Below are 17,498 nucleotides of genomic sequence, written 5' to 3'. Positions count from 1 at the left end.
TATAAAATAGAAGACTTCCCTGGTGGCACAGTGGCTAAGATTCCACGCTCCCAATGCAGGGGGCCCAGGTTTGATCCCTGGTCGGGGAACTAGATCCTGCATACATGCCGCAACTAAGAGTGCTCATACCACAACTAAGGAGCCCACAGGCCACAACTAAGACCCAGCATGGCCAAAACACACACACACACACACACACACACACACACACACACACACACACACACAATAATTGATCTAATAATTACAAAATAATGCCAGGGCTGTCCTATCAATAGATGGAAACAGGCTCACCTCACCTGTAGATAAGACTGTCAATGTGGCTCACACAGCAGGACGGAGGCATCTCGGCTGTATGCAAGGAAATGACCTAAAACCAAGTGGCTCAGATAGGCCAGAAATGAAGGGATGAGGACAAAGGTGCCCTACCAGGCAAACAGAAACAGAGAGAAGGGGTAGCAATCACCATCTTAGACAAAGGAGAATTCGAGCCAAAAGTGTGAAACACAACAAAAAGGACATTTTTAAACAATAAAAACCACAATTCAATATAAGAAATTAGTTAGGAATATGCACCAAGTAACAAAGAAACCACCTTTATAAAGCAAAACTACAGGAAATGCAAGAAAACACAGAAACTCAATAATAAATAACAGAATATATGTCAAGAGGACAAAAAACAAGTAAGGATACAGAAGACCTAAACCTAAACCTAACTCAAAGATATATCATGGATATAAATATATATTTAGTTTAATACCATGATAACAAAGAAAATATACTTGTATCTCAAGTGAACACAGAGCAGTCACAAAAACTAGTCACAAAGAAAATACCAGTAAGTTTCATGAAGCAGAAATATTACAAACAACACTCTCGGATCACAGTGTACAAAACCTAGAAATTATTAACATAAACAAGGCTCTCCCACCTGGAAACCTAAAAGCCACTTATTAAACTATTGGGTGAAAGGGGAAAAGAAAACCACATGGAAATTACTGAATTTCTAAAAAAGAAACCAAACGGAAACATTATCATACACTGTGGGATATACTTCAAGGAATGATCAGAGAAAATTCAAGGTGCTAAATACTTTGATCAGTAAAAATGAAGGAATGAAAAGAAATGAACTCAATTCCCAAATCAAAAAGTTAGAAAGGGGCTTCCCTGGTGGTGCAGTGGTTGAGAGTCCGCCTGCCGATGCAGGGGACACAGGTTCGTGCCCCGGTCCGGGAGGATCCCACATGCCGTGGAGCGGCTGGGCCCGTGAGCCATGGCCGCTGGGCCTGCGTGTCCGGAGCCTGTGCTCCGCAACGGGAGAGGCCACAACAGTGAGAGGCCCGCGTACCGCAAAAAAAAAAAAAAAAAAAAAAAAAAAGTTAGAAAGAACAATGAAGTAAAACAAAAGGAAGCACAGGAAAAAAAGATAAAAGTAGAAATTAATGAGGCAGAGAAAAAAACAACTGTATATACCTAATTGATAAATCAAGAGCCTGGCTTTTGAAAATATTATATAGATAAACTATTAACTTTAACTGAGTCAAATATAATAGGGAGAAAGCACAAACATACAAAATAAGAAATGACAAGAGGAAAATAACCACTGAAAGAAATTTTTAAAAAAGTATGTACTCGGGCTTCCCTGGTGGTGCAGTGGTTAAGAACCTGCCTGCCAATGCAGGGGACACAGGTTCGAGCCCTGGTCTGGGAAGATCCCACATGCCATGGAGCAACTAAGCCCGTGAGCCACAACTACTGAGCCTGCGCGTCTGGAGCCTGTGCTCTGCAATGCGAGAGGCCGCGACAGTGAGAGGCCCACACACCGCGATGAAGAGTGGCCCCCGCTCACTGCAAGTGGAGAAAGCCTTCGCACATAAACGAAGACCCCAAAACAGCCCAAAATAAAGAAATTTTTTAAAAAAGTTTGTACTTTGCAGTCATCTATGTAAATAAGCAGAAAACTGGCTGAAAAGAGAATTTACTACGGAAATACAGTTTAGCAAATTAACCTCAGTGAAGAAAGAAATACTTAAATAGACCAATTACCATAGAGGACAGAGAGAATACCATCAGGAAACTACCCCACAAAAACGCACCGGGCCTGGGGGCTGTACAGGAGATTCCTATCAAATCATTAAAGCCTAAATAGTCCCAATGGAAGGTGAATTGCTCTAGAATACTGAAAATGAAAAACAAACAAAAAAAGCTTCCTAATTCTTTATGAAGTATAACAGGTCTAAGAAGAAAAATTATGTTTAATCTCCGTAGATACTAGAAAACCTCTGACAAAATTCAACACTCATTCCTGATAAAATACTCAAGAAAAATAGGAATTGTTGGATATTTTCTTAACATGATAAAATATATAAACCTTACCCTAAAGCCAGAATCTTAATGTAGAAACACCAGACGTTTCCATTAAGTTCAAGAATGATGCAATTAAACAAGAGAAAACAAGAAGCATAAGAATTGGAAAAGGAGAAGTAAAGCTTTCTCTATTTGCAAATAGATGACAGAGTACCTGGAAAACCCCAGAGAATCAACAATAAGACTCAAACAATGAAATAATCTGCTAAGGTAGGAGATATAAAGTTAACATACAGAAAGCAATAGCTGTCATATACACAAATGACCAGTTAGAGGAGCACTATCCAATAGAAATACAACATGAGCCACATACATAATTTAAGATTTTGTAGTAGCCACATTGAAAAAATTAAAAAGAAACAAGTGAAATTAATTTTAGTAATATATACTTTATTTAATTAAATATGTCCAAAAGATTATCATTTCAATATGTAATCAATGTAAAAAATTATACTGGGACTTCCCTGGTGGTGCAATGGTTAAGAATCCACCTGCCACGGAAGACCTAAACAGACATTTCTCCAAAGGAGACATACAGATTGCCAACAAACACATGAAGAGATGGTCAATGTCACTAATCATTAGAGAAATACAAATCAAAACCACAATGAGGTACCACCTCACACCGGTCAGAATGGCCATCATCAAAAAATCTACAAACAGTAAACGCTGGAGAGGGTGTGGAGAAAAGGGAACCCTCCCACACTGTTGGCGGGAATGTAAACTGATACAGCCACTACAGAGAACAGTATGGAGGTTCCTTAAAAAAACTAAAAATAGAACTACCATACAACCCAGCAGCCCAGTCCCACTACTGGGCATATACCCAGAGAAAACCATAATTCAAAAAGACACATGTACCACAATGTTCATTGCAGCACTATTTACAATAACCAGGACATGGAAGCAAACTAAATGCCCATCGACAGACGAATGGATAAAGAAGATGTGGCACATATATACAATGGAATATTAGCCATAAAAAGGAACGAAACTGAACTATTTGTAATGAGGTGGATGGACCTAGAGTCTGTCATACAGAGTGAAGTAAGTCAGAAAGCGAAAAACAAATACCGTATGCTAACGCACATATATGGAATCTAAAAAAAATGGTACTGATGAACCTAGCGGGCAGGGCAACAATAAAGACGCAGACGTAGAGAACAGACTTGAGGATACGGTGGGGGCGGGGGGGAAGCTGGGATGAAGTGAGAGAGTAGCACTGACATATATAAACTACCAAATGTAAAACAGATAGCTAGTGGGAAGCTGCTGCATAGCACAGGGAGATCAGCTTGATGCTTGGTGACGACCTAGAAGGGTGGGATAGGGAGGATGGCTCAAGAGGGAGGGGATATATGGATACGTATAGCTGATTCACTTTGTTGTACAGCAGAAACTAACACAGCATTGCAAAGCAATTATACTCCAATAAATATATTAAAAAAAAAAAAAGGAATCCAATGCAGGGGACACGGGTTCGATCCCTGGTCCAAGAAGATCCCACATGCTGCGGAGCAGCTAAGCCTGTGTGTCACAACTACTGAGCCCGTGCGCTGTAACTACTGAAGCCCGCACGCCTAGAGCCCATGCTCCGCAACAAGAGAAGCCATCGCAATGAGAAGCCCGCGCACTGCAATGAAGAGTAGCCCCCGCTCGCCTGAACTAGAGAAAGCCCGCGCAGCAACGAAGACCCAGTGCAGCCAACCACCCCCCACCAAAAAAAAAAAAAATATATATATATATATACTGAGTTATTTTAAATTCTTTTTTTTCATACTAGGTTTTCAAAATCTGGTTATGTTTTTACACTCACCCCCTCAATTTGGACCTTCCACACTTCGGTGCTCAGGGGTGACATGTGACTGGCTACTGCACCAGATGGACAGAGTTAGAAGGTATGATTGTAGAAAACACCCCGTTAAAATTAAAAGCAAGGAAGATTAAATACTTAGGAATAAGCTCAAAAAGAAATGTGAAAAACCTGTAAGAGAAAATTTAAAACATTCCTAAAAGACATAAAGTAGACTTGAACAAATGGAAAAACTCCCCTTGTTCTTGGGAAGGACGAACAACATCATAGACACCAATTCTCCCTAAATTATCTTATAAATTTAATGTAATACCAATAAAGATACCAACAAGGTTGTTTTTTTCTTTTTTTTTTTAAGGGAGCTAGGCACACTGATATCAAAGTTCTTATGGGAATACAAACATGAAAGAATAGCCAGGAAAACACTGAAAAAGGCTATGAGGAGAGAAGAGCCCTGTAAGTCATTAAAATGTACAGAACTTCTAAAGTAGCTAACTCAATGCAATAATGGCGTGTGAATGAACACAGAGGAAAAGAAGAGAAATTCCAGAACAGACCTGAGGACACACAGTGTAGCACACGGTGGCATCCTGAGTCACTGGGGCAAGATGAGCTTTTTAATAACTGGTGTTGGGACAACTGGTTAACTATTTGTAAAAGATAAAGCTGGATTCATGCATCATATGATACAAAAGAATAAACTCCAAATAAATGTATCAGGGAGCTAAGTGAAAAAAGTGAAACCACGCTAATACTAGAAAAAAACTTGGGCACATTCCTCCTTAACCTTCGTGTTAGTATAAACAATTCTGACAATTATTTAAAATCCAGAGGCAATACAAAATCAGTGAACTGACTATGTAAAGTAAAAAAGAAAACTTGTGCATGGCTAAAAAGCATTGTAAACATAGTCAAAGACAACTTAACGACCTCAGGGAATATCTGTAGCATGTAATGCAGTTAAAAGGCTAATATCCCCAATTCATAAAGAACTCTTAAAAAATGGAAGGAAAAGACCAAAAACCCAATTAAAAAATGAGAAAAAGATATGAATAGAAAATTCACAAAAGAGATATAGAAACAGCCCTTAAAAATATGACCTCACTGTAATTAGAGAAAAATGCATATGAAAACTACAGGAATAAGTGTGCCTAACAGATGGGCTCAAGTTACAAAGCCTGACAACACACTCTCTTGGTGAGGCTGTGGCCAAACAGGGGCTCGACAGGGTGGGAGTGCAATGCAGAGTTCAGAGGACCAGGCCACATCAACAAGCCCTGTCTGCACTGACCTCTGACCCAGCACTCCCACAGAAACACCCACACAGAGCACCTGCAGTCCGCCCCGCTGTGTGTCATTACAAACCCCGAGAGCGGGGCAGTGTCCAGCGGAGCCCACTCAGCACCTGAAACCACAAGGAAGAGCTGCAGAGGGCCTTCGGAATACAGGATGTGGGGAAAAAGCCACGGGGAAAGGCATCTCTAATATGCCAACTTTTTGTGTAAAAAACATAAAAGCAAATAAGAAACTAAGTAGGAATGGGATAGGGAAAAAGAAATCAGGATTAAGGACGGGAAACAAAACAAAATAGATACAATCAGAAACAAAGGAAGCCGGTTGCACTTCCTAGGAGTCCCCGTGGCTGTACTAAATGTGCCGCACTAGGTCCCCTGGGGGGAAGAGACCTACCAACCCTCAGGCTAGAGAAGGAACCCTGAACAGACACCGAGGGCAGGTGTGCCGGCTGGTCTCCCACCGCGGTGGCAGCAGGCAATTCTGAAGCCACCCATGTGTCCCCCCAGGACCGCAAGGAAGGAGACACGCTGTGGACCGCAGGAAGGGGGCTGCAGGGAACGCAGTGGCACCGGAGCCGGACTGCAGCTGTCAGGGTGAACGGGTGGTTTTTACTGCAGAGATTAGATACCGAAAGACACAGATGTGGTGCTGGTGGCGGGGCACGAGTGCACATGTGCCCGTGTACACACACTCACTCCTCCTCCTAGGCCCTGCCAACCACACACCAGCAGCACCCAGGTCTGGGTCTCAGAGCCAGGACATCTAACTGTGCACAGAAGGGCTCAAAGCACAACGGGGTGCAGGGGCCACGCAGAGGGGGCTCCCACCAACTGAATCTGGGGGCATCGAAATAAACAGTGTTAGTAAAGGACCGTAACCTATAGCATAAAGAAAGAATCCACTAACCCGCCCTTATATAAATAATGAAGTAAATGAAAAAAATACATGGGGAAGGAGAGCTCTTCCTATAGAACGCTGAGTAAGAAATGGAGAAGGAATAACATCAGAAAAGTCACCATCATGTAGGCAAACAGCACAGTAATAATCCCCCTGGGCAATAACTGTCGTCGACGGATGCTAAAAGTAGTGGATGAATGTCTGATATGGCATAAGGGACTTGTCTCCCCATGAGACACTCCGGGTTAGCACAGGTCAGGTGTCAGCCTGGCAGAGGAGAGACGGGCCGACCGCACGCACCACGGCCCAGGAGGAGAGTTACCGCCACCGGGCAGTGTGCCTCCTGACTGCAGGGCACCCACCAACACAGACCCGTCACCCCCAAGGCGCTGCCGCCAAAGCTGCGTAATCTGAACCTGGCTGTGAAGGAATGGCACCAAATTGAAATTACTCTAGATAGTCATTTACTCTAAAAAATGGATGGGTCACACTCTCTAGAGATGTCAGGTTGTGAGAAAGTGAGGAACTGACCCATTAAAAGAAATTAAAGAGATATGACGCGTGACCCTGGGTTGGATCCTGTGTCAGGAGAAAACAACTTTGTTTCCTAGGACATTAAAGGGATGAACAGAAGAAACATGAATAAGCCTACAGCTAGATAAGAGTCTTGTGTCAGTGTTAATTTCTTGATTTTAACAACTACACTGCGTTCCCTGCAGCCCCCTCCCCACGGTCCACAGCGTGTCTCCTTCCTTGCGGTCCTGGGGGGACACACGGGTGGCTTCAGAATTGCCTGCTGCCACCGCGGTGGGAGACCACCCGGCGCACCTGCCCTCGGTGTCTGTTCAGGGTTCCTTCTCTAGCCTGAGGGTTGGTAGGTCTCTTCCCCCACAGAGGACCTAGTGCGGCACATTTAGTACAGCAACTGCGACTCCTGGGAAATGCAGCCGGCTTCCTTTGTTTCCGATTGTACCCATTTTGTTTTGCTTAGTTGTTAAAATCAACAACTATATCGTGCCCCCCCCATCTGTATCTTGCTGTATCTAATCTCTTGTTTTGAGGAAATACACACAGCAGTATTTCAGGGTAAAAGGACACCATGTCTGAAAGCACTCTCATTTGGTTCAGAAAAGTAACCAAGAGGGAGAGACAGGACAAAGCAAGTGTGGTGACATGCTGAGCTGGACGGGAGTATGTGGGAATCCTTCGTACTCTTTCCTGCAGTTTGGGGGAAGTCTAAAATTATTTCAAGGTAACCAAATATAACAACAATTCCTACGTGTCCCTCATGGCTGGTGAAGAGGCCACACAAAGCACGAAGCCACGACACAGATGGCAGCATCCACCTCCAGGAGGGATGGACCCTGAGAGGCACCCGACCCAGCGCCCTCCTCGTCCCAAGATGCCCCAGCTAGACACACACCCCTTTCTGCTCTGTATTTATTTACCGATTGAACTGCTGCCTCTGTCTCCCTTCTTCTTCTTGCTTTTCTTGCTCTTGCCCTTGGGCTGCGGAGAGTCTGCTGGCACCGGCTTGCCGCTCAGTGGGTGCTCGCTGGGCGCGGCGGGCTCTGCGGGGCCCGGGCTGGGCTTCTCCTCCCGGACGTGGTTCAGCTGCTTTCTGTTGTTGTTGTTGCTGTTGACTTTCCTCTCCTCCCTTCTGTGCTCCGCCAGGGGCGTGAGGTCAAGCGCTCTGGTCTTTGCCTCAGCCTGGGGCCGGGGCCGGGGCTGGGCCTCAGAGGCTCTGGGGGGCTCCAAGGGCTTCCTCGCCGGCTCGCTGCCCGCATTACTGGTGTGCTTCAGCTTCTGTCTGCTGCTTCCCTCCTTGTGCTGATGCATCATGTCCAGGAGGAAGGACAGCGGCTGCTGCTGCTTCCCGTTGACCCTCTTGGGCAGAAGGAGCTTGGAGTCTCTGGTGGCCACGGGGTCGGGGGTGTCCGCGTCGGCCCCCGGCCCCGGCCCCGGCCCCGTCTCTCTGTGGTCCGTGTATCTGCAGGGGGAGCGAGAGGAGGTTTCTGGGTCTTCGGTCGGCTCCAGCGAGCCGTTGTGGACGCGGTCAGAGCCGGGCGCAGATTCTGTGGTTGCCTGCAGACTCCTGGCAAGCATGTCCAACTTGGGACAGGCCCTCCCTGGCCTCTCCTTCTTCTTCTTTTTCGCGGCTCTCAGTGTCTGGAGGCCCTGGAGCCGCCGAAGCTCCTCCTGGAGCCGCTCCTCCTCCGCCTCCCGCCGCCGCTCCTCCTCTCGGAGGTGCAGGTGCTCCCGGGCCCGGGCCTCCGCTTCAAGGCGTGCCTTCTCCTCCAGCTGCCGACGTGAAAGGAAAAGGCAACTTAGGACAAGAGTAAGTGCTCTAAAAAGTGAGACACGCACACAAAAGTGAGATAAAAACTGAATCGTGCGATAAGAATAGAAACCCTGAAAGGGGCTGTGATAGGTCAAAAGCTTAAAACACACCTCCATCAGAGCAGGGGGCGGTAGTCAACAAAACATCCCTTATAGCCTCTGACGCAGCCCCGAGCACAGAGGACAAGGTCAGAGAAGCTGCCGTGCTCCTGCCCCGCGTGGGCTGTCCCGTCTGTGCGCGGCAGGCGGGGGATAAACTGGACAATAACAAGACTGATCGCAAGGCAGAAGTTACACAGCCGCAGAGGTGCCACCAGAACCTTTCCAGGTGGGGAATGCTGCTGATGCATTCATGTGGGTCAAAGCAACATTCAAGAAAATGTGTATTGAAAAGCTCGAAATTTCTTTTTCCCACCCTAGCAGGTAAAATTCCCAATATATTTTCACTAGTGTGATAGAGCAAATGACTTCCTAAAATATTCAACATGATGTGGCAAACAGACAATGGTTATTTCTGCTGTCCAACTGGCAGGAAATTAATTTTCAACTCAAGCGAAGATTGTATTTTTTTAGTGACGCACATTCCAGGAGCATAAATGGAAAAGATTCCTTCCGATTAGAAAACAAACTAGGGACTTCCCTGGTGGTCCAGTGGTTTAGACTCTGCACTCCCAATGCAGGGGGCCGGAGTTCGATCCCTGGTCAGGGAACTAGATCCTGCGTGCCGCAACTAAGACCCAGGGCAGCTAAATAAATAAATAAATAAATAAATAAAAGAAAACAAACAAAAACCCAGAAAACAAACAAAAACTCAGTAAGAGTAAGGAGAACAGCTCCTCCATCACTGGGCTCCAGTAAGGCTCATGCTCGTAAGAATCTTTGAAAAAAACATTTTGCATGGGAAAATGTAAAGGTCCTTCCGAATTTAAATATTTTTCATGTTTCAGAAGGCAATATTTTTAAGAGACAACTTGCTTGTTTTTCTAAATAACTTAAACATAAAATTAGGTTAAAAATTCAATGACAGGTTTCAAAAAAATGTAACTTGACAATTCAAGTAAAGATTATTTAAAATTCTTGCTCCATCTGTTAAAGGAAAGCTTTGCTGGAGGCAGCACCTGACAGACAAACTCCCGCAGTGTCTCCCGCAGTGGCCCCTGCAGGCACTCCAGGTCCTCCAGTCTGCAGGCCTGACCTGCCACAGGACAGAATCTACAGTGAATCCGACCCCGGTGTGTGCTGCCTTCATTTCAACAACCGGCCGGCCAACAAGAGACAAGGCAGCTTTGTGGGTCCCTCTGCAAACAAGGTGCTCGGCAGAGAGCACGAAGGGTGTGAGCGGGTGCCGAGGACGACCTGGGATACACCTGCAGCATGGTCTGGATCCAGGCCGCTTGCAAGGACAGAGGATAGGAGTCCAGGTGGGGGCAGCCCTGAAAGCACCTGAACCAGTCCAGAGGCTTCCAATGAAGCCCAGTGGCGAGTCCCCAGGGCCTCGGACCACCTGGGACCCCGGGCGCTGAAACACCCCGGTGTGGAGGACACACCTTCTCCCCACACCAGGTCTGGAGCAGAGGCAGACCGCTCCCTCCAAGCCCCCTAATTAGACCTGTGGCCAATCCAGACCTATCTCGGGACTGGGGGTGGATACAACAGTGGCAGTGAATCCACTCAGTTCAATCACAGCTACCTTAAGAGTCACGGCAACTAAGTTGGAAGCAACACCACACAAGTGGCCCGACCCTGGGTCCACCGCGGGCACGTCTCCTCCTTCGCAGGGGCCTCACGCCCTTCCAAAGCAACCCATCCTACGGTCAGAACCCTGTGGCCCTGACGAGTCCCCTCTGGGCACAGCCCACACCTGCCTGCTGAGGCAGGCTCATGGAGCCTGACACCTTCAGGGGGCTGAAACCGGGAAGAACCTCCAAAAGAACTGGCGGGGGCGGGGAGGAAACCCTAGAGGAGATGCTGTTCCCATCACTTTCAACATCGCAGGAAGTAACGGATACAATTTCTTGCCTAGCGGCACAGTCTGCGCATCACACTCACGCGTTGAGACCGCGCTCAGGTCCGGCTGCAGCTCACCACTGGGCCAGCCTCGCCAGTCTCGGCAGCTACTTGCTTTTATGGCAGCCCTCGTCCTAATGGTGAGGTGGCCGCCTTACTCTCGACCTCACTGCCACGTGCAGGCCCTCCTTGGAGTGGTACCGCCTGATCCTCCTCTGCCAGTGGGGCCGCTCGGGGCCCTGTACCAGCCTCGGGTCAAAGGTGCTTCTTCAGCCCTAGTCTCCGGAAGCCCACAACGCCCTGCCCTCGACAGCCAGGGCTGCTTCCTCTGCTTTCCTGGGAAAGAAGTTCCTTTGACAGACAAGAGGCGGAGGGGCTGCTGCCGCCCTGACGCTGGCCAGCACAAGAACCGGAGGCCTGTTTTAGAGCCATTAACAAACCCCTGGCACAGGAGGGGGCTCCATGGCCTGAAAATACAACATGGGTCTTGAAGCAGCATCCAGTTCAGGCTGGCAGGGGCGGTCAGGGGCTCTTGAAGCAACACTAGGAGCCTGTCGCCCAGCCCCAACCTCAGAGGCCCCCCTGGGAGGCCGCCTGGTGCAGACCTTCTGTTTACCTTTCTCTGCTTATGCCGTGCACGCTTGGCGGCCCGGGTGCTGCTCACTGGTTTGGTCTCCGAGCTGTTTATAAACTGGAGCAAGTCTTCCACCCTTCGATGGTCAACCACACTCTCCCTTTCTGAGAGCTGATCCGTTTTCTTAGGTTGCTCTTCTTTCCTCTTGGTCAGCCGTAAACGAAGCTTTTCCCTCATTTCTGCATAATTTCTACTTGTTGGCGCAGCAGGAGGCTAAGACAAACGAAAACATGACGAAATGCAAGTTTTAATGATTTTGAATATACCAAATTTCAGACCATAGCATTAAAAGTGAAATTTTTATTGCTCAAGTAACACATGTTCATCAGGAAAAGTAACTAAATAAAAGAAACAAATGGCGAGAAAAAGAAAAACCTTTCATCACCAATTACCCGAAGGTATTATTTTGGCACTGACCTGTCAAGCTTTACATAGTCACAAAAAAATCTGGCAGAGGATGTACAACTATGTACACAAATGGTTATTTTTAAACTAAAAAAGAAACTATTATACATGCTGTAATTGATCTACTTTTAATGTAATATGGTGTGATTATCTTCTCACGTCAATAGATGTGTCTATAGTATTTTTCCATCCCCTCGCAGGTTTCCTTTTCAGAGCCGAAAAGACTTCTCACTGACTACTGAAAACACCTGCATGAGTTGAGGAAATGCGGAGAGACTAAAGCAGAAAAAGAACAGCTCCCGGCCCCTGCTCTTCCCACCACCCACCCCAGACACCATGGCTGACACCTGCTTGTACGGATGAAATGACTGTCCTGGGACACCACACAGTATGGATGTGTCTCAATGGACTGTGCAGTCGAGCAAGAGGAATCTGCCTGTACAGGCTTGTCCATTGTGTGGACTCAACAATTCCCACGCCTGGGTAGTCAGTAGGTCCTATCTAATCAGACGCAAAAATGCAGAGATGAAATACTCAAAACTAACTTTGGGCAAATACGTGTTATTATTTCTTTACGACAACTACAACCTAGAAGTGGAACCACCGTTTTAGACCGTATCTTGATTTTAATTATGCTCGCAAATAATGCTTTACACACAGTGTAACCATACCCTGAATTCAACCAGGTACATTATTCTTGCAAAGGAGTTTGCACATTTTACAATTCTAATTTAAACACGCAATTTACAAACATCCATGGCGAAACACTAATTTTACGCACTTAAGTGCGCTCTCCGGCACCTGCCCCTCCCCTGAGGAGGCCCTCCAGCAGAGGAGAGGCCCAGGCACTTACCCCGCCGTGCCCGAAGAACTCACAGTAGCAGCAGTCACAGTACTTGCCCTCCTTCTGGTTGGTGGAGGTGGAGGTGCTGGAGCTGTGCTCGGAGCAGCTGTCCTCGTCCGCAGTCTCGTCCCCATCGTCCTGCTGCGGGTCATAGACGCCGTTCTCGCAGCGATGCCCTTCACAGTCGGGGTCGCTGCAAAACCGCGCAGGGCCCGTCAGCAAGCAGCCTGCCCCTCAAGGGGTGTGAGCATGGCAGGCGGTGGCCAAGGCGGTTCTTTCCTACCAGCCTGCCCTTGCCAACGAGGCGCGGGGCCTGCACGACCCAGGGGCTGAGCAGGCAGGACAGACGCAGGCCGGAGGGCACACCCAGAGGGGCTTCTCAGGTGCACACACACAGCCTCTCCACTGTCCCTCCCACCACCATTTCATCCTGGGGGATGTCAGGGCGGGGGAGTGGCGGTAAGTTCAAAGGTAACGAACACTGACTTTTTAAAGAAAGCTGTTGAGCGTCCATTGCATTGTTCTTTGCTCAGTGTGTAACAAACGCGACTTCAAAACACCCACGGGCCCCCTGCCGCTGCCGGCAGCCTGTGCACAGACCCACAGTGGCCCTGTGCTCTGCGGAACTGGCCAAGACCAGAGCCCGCCCCTCCCCACTGCCATCCTGGCTGGTGAGCTGCGAGGCCCCAGGCGCCAGAGTGTCTCGGGCGGTCCTGCAGGGTTAGGTCGCACGGCACCCATTCTGAAGCGCGCCGGCCTCCCCCGCCGGCCCGGGCTCACCTGCAGACACTGGGAGGCGCGCTGACGGAGCCGTCTGTGGTGGGGGCCACGGGAGCAGGACAGAAGCTCTTGCGTGAATCCGCAAACCCGGGAGAGGTGGCGGCCGTTTTGGGGAAGGACGGGGCTGCCAGACTGGCAAGGTGAGGCGCAGAGGCTGGAGAGAGGGCGGCGGGAGGGAGGGCGGGAAGCGGCACCAGACCTGTGGGGCTGTTTCTCGGGGCCGCCGGCACCCCATGCCTGTGATCCTCCTTGTTGATGCCGTGAAAGACGTCACCTGCGTTCAGAGATGCCAGAGTCACTGCCGCTGGCCAAGGTCAGGCAGACGTTCAGCCTTCTCTAGGTTAAACTTTTTTTTTTTTAAACCAACTTTTGGTCTGAAAATGTTCAAATCTATAGAAAACTTGAAGGAATAGTACAAAGAATACCCATACACCCTTCACCTAGATTCAAGACTATTTACTATTTTGTTATATTTACTTCCTGTCTCTCTCTCTCTCTCTCTCTCACACACACACACACACACACACACACTTTACTGGTGGCTTAACATGTGGAAGCAAGCTGCACTCACTCCTAAACATTCCAGCCTGGACTCCTGAGAACATGCACGCTTTGCCGTAAACCTCGACACCAGCGCCAACTACAGACAATTAACCTCAAGGTGACATTCTCATCTCATGTATAACCCCATCCAGGCTTCTGGCCTCTCCCACAGTCCTTTGCAGGTTTTCCCCCAACCCAGCATCTTTTTAAACTTTCTTTCTTTCCTTCCACAATAGTGACATTTTTTGAGTTGAGGCCAGCTGTCCACAATTCTGGATTTACAGTCTCATGTCCGATTTAGCTGAAAATATTCTACGCACGAATCCTGCAAAAGTTATGCTGGATCTTCCCATCTGATTGCACAGGAAGCACCTAATGTGTTTGCTCCTGTCGGTGAGGCTACATCTGATCAGGTGTGCAGGGGGGCAGTCGGCACCTTATCTTCCCTTTGCAACCTGGCAGTCACCTGTGGGTGCTGCTCCCAGACACCGGAAATACTGCATTCCCCAAACTGAGATCCAACGTCCTGACGCCCATGAGGACGCTTATCCGGGCCCCTGTCACCGGCTGGCTGCAGAGCGGCCTTCTATCTGTACCGGTCTTGCATACGTAGTCAGCAGCAAGCTTCCACCCAGACAGCTTCCCACCTGACTCCCTCTTTTGAGCGTCCCGAAGGATTCTCGACTTTAGCTGCATGCTACAATCCGTTTCCTTATTCTTTCCGATGCTCAAACAGTCCTAACTTTGGCTAGTGAGGCCTCTCTGATCCGGCTCCCGTGTCTCTTTGACATTTGCCACTGGTCTCTGACTGCCCCCTTGCTTTCAAGCCCCCTCTTCGCTGTGCTCAGGTCAGACTGTGACAGCAACACCACCTCCACACCAGGGATCTGCACGGCAGCAGGGGATGCATCTCGGGCTGGTCAGCAGCCCCATCAGCTGACTCTCCATGAGGCTTCTACTTTCAGATGCCTAAAAATTCCTCCACGTGTTCAGGAAGCAACGACCTCTTCCTACCACAGAACAAGAAGCGCAGAGAGGAAAGGCAGGACACAGTGTGGCAAAGCCCTAGAGGGTGTCAGTGTGACAGTAAAATTCTCATCAGAGTCCTAGAGGACATGCTCTTCATGCATGAGCATTCTTAGGTGTTAATTACACTGACATCTCTGGCCAGGCCGAGTGAAAGGGAATTACCGAGATGCTGAGGAAGAAGGAGCGAATACGCAGTGCCAACCCCGAGGGTCCCTGCGAGCTGGTGGGCCTTACCGAGGGAGGGTGGTCTCTTGGACGACACTCTGAACTGGCTGTTGCTTGACTGCACCGTGGTGGCCGTGCAGGACACAGAGGAAGTGGCTGACGACGTGGCCATCACAACTTTGTTCGCTTCCATAAAAGCATCTTGGAAATTATACAAACATTTCTTTTTCGCAGCGTTTTTTTTCTCTTTACTATCAGGAACTGCAGGCGTTTCATTGCTAGATGGAGGTGGAAGAGCTTCAGGTCTTGTTTCTGAGAGTGTTGGCCCTAATATGTCATTCCCTTCAGAGAAGAATGGGAAAATTAAGGCTTCTAAAAGAAAGAGCATTTAGCTAAAACCTAAAGGACACCTGCTGACTAAACTGTTAACACTGGGGCTGCTACTAAGTTAGGATTCCAATGGGATGACACTAGTCAACTAGTTTTCATCTCAGAAGAAAAATTTATTGAGCACCTACTATGTGCCAATTCCTGTGCTAGGTGCTTTCCAAAAGTTATTTAATGTCTTAAAACTACTTTCTGAGCTTAGTACTATCATTCCTATCCTGAAGATGAAGAAACTGAGGCTCAGAGAGGCTAAGCAACTTGCCCAAGGTCACACAGTTAGAAACCCTTTCTACGCACAGACCAGATGTCAAGTCTAGCTTGCTGTTCTGAGCACATGCAGGGGCGGGGGTGTGGGACCACCAGGGGCTCTGACCACGTGAAGACAGAGATGAGGTAGAGGTACCAACCCCTCTTAAGGCATGCCCTGCCCTGCCACTGAAGGAACAGCTGCACCTCAGCAGTTGAGGCCGCAAGGAGGAAGGTGCTTGTTAGAGGGGACAGGTCCCATGTAGGGTCAGTGCAGAAAGAGAGAAAAGGAACGTAAGTCATAGCATTCAAGCCACACCACCCTGCTGCACTGGGTCGAGGTCTGCTGGTCACCAATGCTCGAGAACCAAAGGCCCAACACTGCACCCTGGAGCCAAGACGCTCAGCAGCCCTGGGGCGGGAAAGACCCAGTGTCCGAGGCCCGTCCGGCTCCTGTGCCGGCAACGGGCCACCAAGCCCAGAGCCTTGCTCCGCTCCTGGCGGCAGGCATGGGTGGCTGGAGCAGCCTGAAGGGGCCAAGGGGCCTCCTGCCAGAGGTGGAGGTGAGGGGAAGCAGCAGCCCGGGCCCCTACTGGGGAACTGCAGCAACAGAGAGGGCAATCCACTCAGCACAGATCATTTTAAACTTTAAGAAAGTTTTAATGAGTTCCTTACCAGAAATTGTATCTGGCAAGAAAGTGCCAGGATTCCAGTTCTTATCATTCATCACTTCTGATCCCCAAAGACTTATAAATTTAGAACTATTCCACTCTGGAGTATTCCCAAAACAGCTCGGATAAATATGGTCTTGAAGAGATGCATTGAATACCTGATGTTTATTTGTGTGATTCTGAACAGGTGCTGGCGGTAAAGCCTACAAAAAAAAATGTTCTAATCATATATCAAAATTAATATTCTATTTACCTAAGTAGTTAAACTACAAACAGACAAGTCATTACTGAAACCTTGTGGGATACGCCTGCCGTGAACAGGTGTCCTGGGGAGCACATCTCGCAGAGGCTTACTTATTTATGAGGCTGTACGTGACGGGGCAAATTTGAACCAGATGTAGATTTTAAAAGCAACTGATGCTCAAGGAATATATCAGACAAACTTTAGACAACTCAGTGACTTCTAACATTCCTCCCTAGTCACATATTTTATTTTTTTAAATAAAATTATTTATTTATTTGTTTTTATTTTTGGCTGTCTTGGGTCTTCCTTGCTGCGCGCGGGCTTCTCATTGCGGTGGCTTCTCTTGTTGTGGAGCACGGGCTCTAGGCGCGCAGGCTTCAGTAGTTGTGGCTCGCGGGCTCTAGAGCGGGCTCAGTAGTTGTGGCGCATGGGCTTAGTTGCTCCACAGCATGTGGGATCTTCCCGGGCCAGGAATGGAACCCGTGTCCCCTGTATTGGCAGGCAGATTCTTAACCACTGTGCCACCAGGGAAGCCCCCAGTCTCATTTTAAACGAGGTCCATTTGCATGAGATCTGTTCCTGTGGCTTATTCTCATCTGACATTTTAAAAATCACCGCACACCGCAAGGAAGAGTAGCCCCTGCTCGCTGCAAAGTCAACTTTGGAATCACTCATAAAAATGTTCCCTCACTGTTCCCTCCCTTACACTGTTCCCTCACACTTGGACAAAGTGCAGTGTAAGTGTGAAGAAAAGATGGATTCTACATTGAGCTCTAAACCCACCCTCCCCGGGGCGGGGAGGGGAAGACCCTTGTCTTAAGGTGCCAAGG

General features: G+C 48.3%; 1 protein-coding gene across 3 annotated transcripts in view; it reads right to left on the bottom strand.

Annotated features, from left to right (window-relative positions):
* The window catches only part of FAM193A (family with sequence similarity 193 member A), a gene marked incomplete at its 5' end in the record, with an annotated part of 177,018 nt that overhangs the window by 13,802 nt on the left and 145,718 nt on the right, over positions 1-17,498 (bottom strand). For all 3 annotated transcript variants that reach the window (XM_079704779.1, XM_079704780.1, XM_079704781.1), the window contains 6 exons: positions 7,822-8,674; positions 11,337-11,567; positions 12,613-12,796; positions 13,384-13,657; positions 15,190-15,462; positions 16,429-16,627. In XM_079704779.1, coding sequence (XP_079560905.1) covers positions 7,822-8,674; positions 11,337-11,567; positions 12,613-12,796; positions 13,384-13,657; positions 15,190-15,462; positions 16,429-16,627 — 2,014 coding nt within the window. The remainder of the gene's footprint in view (positions 1-7,821; positions 8,675-11,336; positions 11,568-12,612; positions 12,797-13,383; positions 13,658-15,189; positions 15,463-16,428; positions 16,628-17,498) is intronic.

Source organism: Hyperoodon ampullatus (genome assembly GCF_949752795.1).
Source record: "Hyperoodon ampullatus genome assembly, chromosome: 1".
In the NCBI taxonomy this organism is placed as follows: Eukaryota; Metazoa; Chordata; class Mammalia; order Artiodactyla; family Ziphiidae; genus Hyperoodon; species Hyperoodon ampullatus.
Note: the sequence above shows the minus strand (reverse complement) of the source record. Positions and strands in the feature narration are given on the sequence as shown.